At 53.9% G+C, this 2790-nt stretch overlaps 1 protein-coding gene across 1 annotated transcript; it reads left to right on the top strand.

The window, feature by feature from the left end:
- The first annotated feature begins 1113 nt into the window (after positions 1-1113).
- On the top strand, positions 1114-2042 carry H3-4 (H3.4 histone, cluster member). The gene is given in 2 exon segments (XM_025920190.2): positions 1114-1278; positions 1281-2042. Coding segments are annotated over 2 exon segments (396 nt in total). The 5' UTR covers positions 1114-1133; the 3' UTR covers positions 1532-2042.
- Positions 2043-2790: the final 748 nt, after the last annotated feature.

Raw genomic sequence — 2790 nt, 5'->3', positions numbered from 1 at the left:
GCTCATGCTCTCCCTCTCAAACTGTAAAACAAAGAAAAAAAAAAAAAAAAGACGTGGGCACAACGAAGGAAGATCAGAATTACTTCAGTAAGGCCTGTGAGTGCGGGTCCGGTGGGTGATGATACAAACGCTTTCCTCCAGGTACAGGTCAGTCTTCACACACAGGAGAATTACCTCCTGTTTTCAGGAAAGAAAACAGAGGCATCCGAGCTCTCCTCTTACGTCTGCCGTTTTTCAAGTGCCTTTAGCTCAGAATAATCCTTGCAGGGAAGTTGCATTTGAGGATGGCACATCGGGGTTCCCAAGTGTCACTGGGGTGGGGCAATGGGGGATCTCCTTCCATAGGATGAAAGGAACACGACAGGGCAGCTGACAGGACAGTGGGTCAGGGAAGGTTTGCCCTGGGCCGACGGGTTCCCAGGAGGGGCCAGGGATCAGGACACGGAGCAGCACGGACGATTCACCACATCCGGGCAAATGGGCACCTTGTTTGGATCCGCCTATGGAGACAGGCAGTTCAGCCAACTGTCCCTGGGGGAAGGGAAGGACGGGGATGTGGACAAGTTGTGCCCCATGGTGTCACGGGTCAGCAAAGGGGCACCCCTGATTCGCGTCAGAGTCAGGCAGACATGAGGGGTGGGGGACCCCTTTAACTGCTGGCAGAGAAAACTATGTGGTCACCCCGGAAAAGCTGAACTCAGAATGCAGGCTTCTAGAAGGGTCTTCGGGCCCTGGAGCGTTCGGGAGCCAAGAGGAGTGTTGAGGGGGAAAGGAGGGAGCTGTGTGGGAGAGGCAACGCCCACAACGATGCCCTTGGCGAGATGACCTGACCTTGACCCTTACCCTGACCCTAGCCCCTGGCCTGCAAGCGCAAGAACAAACACTCCGTGGAACGAGGAAATCCCCTTGCTACTAACAGTCTTGCCGCAGAGGTGCGGAGATAAAGGGGCAGGCGGCCGAGTGGAGCGTCCCGCGGACCAATCAAAGCACAGCTTACCATCACGCCACCAGCGGTCGGCCAATGGGAAGGCCGAGGCCTCTATAAAAGCTGACACTGGTTTGGTTTTTGTTTTTGTTTTTGACGATTTCCATAGGGACAAGTGGCTTCGGTTTTTTCTGTAACACTGCAAGCCATGGCTCGCAGGAAGCAGACAGCGCGCAAGTCCACGGGCGGCAAGGCCCCGCACAAGCACCTGGCCACCAAAGTGGCCCGCAAGAGCTCGCCGGCTACCAGCGGCATCAAGAAGCCGCACCGCCACCAGCCTGGCACAGTGTCCGCCACTACCAGAAGTCCACCGAGCTGCTGATCCGCAAGCTGCCGTTCCAGCAGGAGGTGTGCGAGATCGCGCAGGACTTCAAGACCAATCTGCGCTTCCAGAGCTCGGCCGTCATGGCGTTGCAGGAGGCGTGCGAGGTCTACATGGTGGGGTTCTTCGAGGACACCAATCTGTGCGCCATCCACGCCAAGTGCGTTACCATCATGCCCAAGGACCTACAGTTGGCGCGCCGCATTCGCGGGGAGCGCGCTTAAGCGCCACGCGCATGTGTGGGCCGCCAAGCCCTGGGTCGTCGTTCTCCCCCTAAAGGCTCTTTTCAGAGCCACCACCAGTCCACAAAGGGTGCGGTGCCAATCGGGTTCTTTCTGGCTGGTTCCAGCTTCCTTAGCTTCCAGTTAGCTGGTTGTGTTCCCTAGGGTTCACGCGGGGGTTTAACCAAATGAAAACCCTAACAACTGGGGTGGTTACCCATAAGTCCAAGAGTGGAGTGGAGAGGAGCCCACCAGAGTAGGGCTACCTAGAGAATGCGGTTGGAGGGCTTTTTCCCACTGCATCTTTGCCAGCATCTTTGGTTTTATTTTAATGTTTTTTATTTAAAAAATTTTTAACGTTTATTATTGAGACAGCATGAGCAGGGGAGGGGCTTCAAGTCTTTAAGCTGTCAGCACAGAGCCTGATGAGGGGCTCGAACTCACCCGCGAGATCATGACCTGAGAGGAAGTCAGTTGCTTAACCTAATGGGCCACCCAGGTTCCCCTAATGTTTATTTTTGACCCAGAGTGTGAGTGGGGGAGGGGGAGGGTAGCAAAAGGGGGGGGGGGCAGAAGATCCAAAGCAGGTTCTGTGCTGACAGCAGAGAGCCCGGTGTGGGGCTGAAACTCCCCAACCGAGAGATCATGACCTGACCTGAAGTTGGCTGCCCAACCGACTGAGCCATCCAGGCACCGCACAAGCATGTTCATAATTAAAATTTTAGGTTGATAGAACTCTAGGGGCTCCTGGGTGGGTCAGGCAGTTAAATGTCCAACTGGGCTGAGGTCATGATCTCACAGTTGGTGAGTTCGAGCCCCGCATCGAGTTCTGTACTGACAGCTCAGAGCCTGGAGACTGCTTCAGATTCTGTGTCTCTGTCTGTCCCGTGCCTACTCATGTACCGTCTCTTTCAAAACCAAACTTTAAAATACAATTTTTTAAAGTTGGTAAAACCCAGTCGCTGGCCAGTGCTGGTCACCTGCAGACGGCCAGCCTACACTTCCCAGGTCCTCCTAGCTGAGTGAAGACTCAGACGGAGAAACGCTTGGTGTGAACGTGTTTGCATGACAGCCCAATGCTGTGTGCAAGGGTGAATTTTCAACCTCAGACCCAGTTTGTTATCCGTTAGACTTCATTCAAAAGCTTCAATGAAAATAGCACATGCAGAAGTGTGTTTTGAATGTTGAGAAGAATCCTGAAGTTTTAGGATGTACACAAGCTTATAGTGTTCAGGGAAGCCCATGTTCTGGCTTGAAAATCA

This window comes from Puma concolor, chromosome A1, assembly GCF_028749965.1.
Source record: "Puma concolor isolate L17-30 chromosome A1, mPumCon1.1.hap2, whole genome shotgun sequence".
NCBI classification, from domain to species: Eukaryota; Metazoa; Chordata; class Mammalia; order Carnivora; family Felidae; genus Puma; species Puma concolor.
The sequence above is the reverse complement of the archived record's forward strand: the minus strand, read 5'-3'. Positions and strand labels throughout refer to the sequence as shown.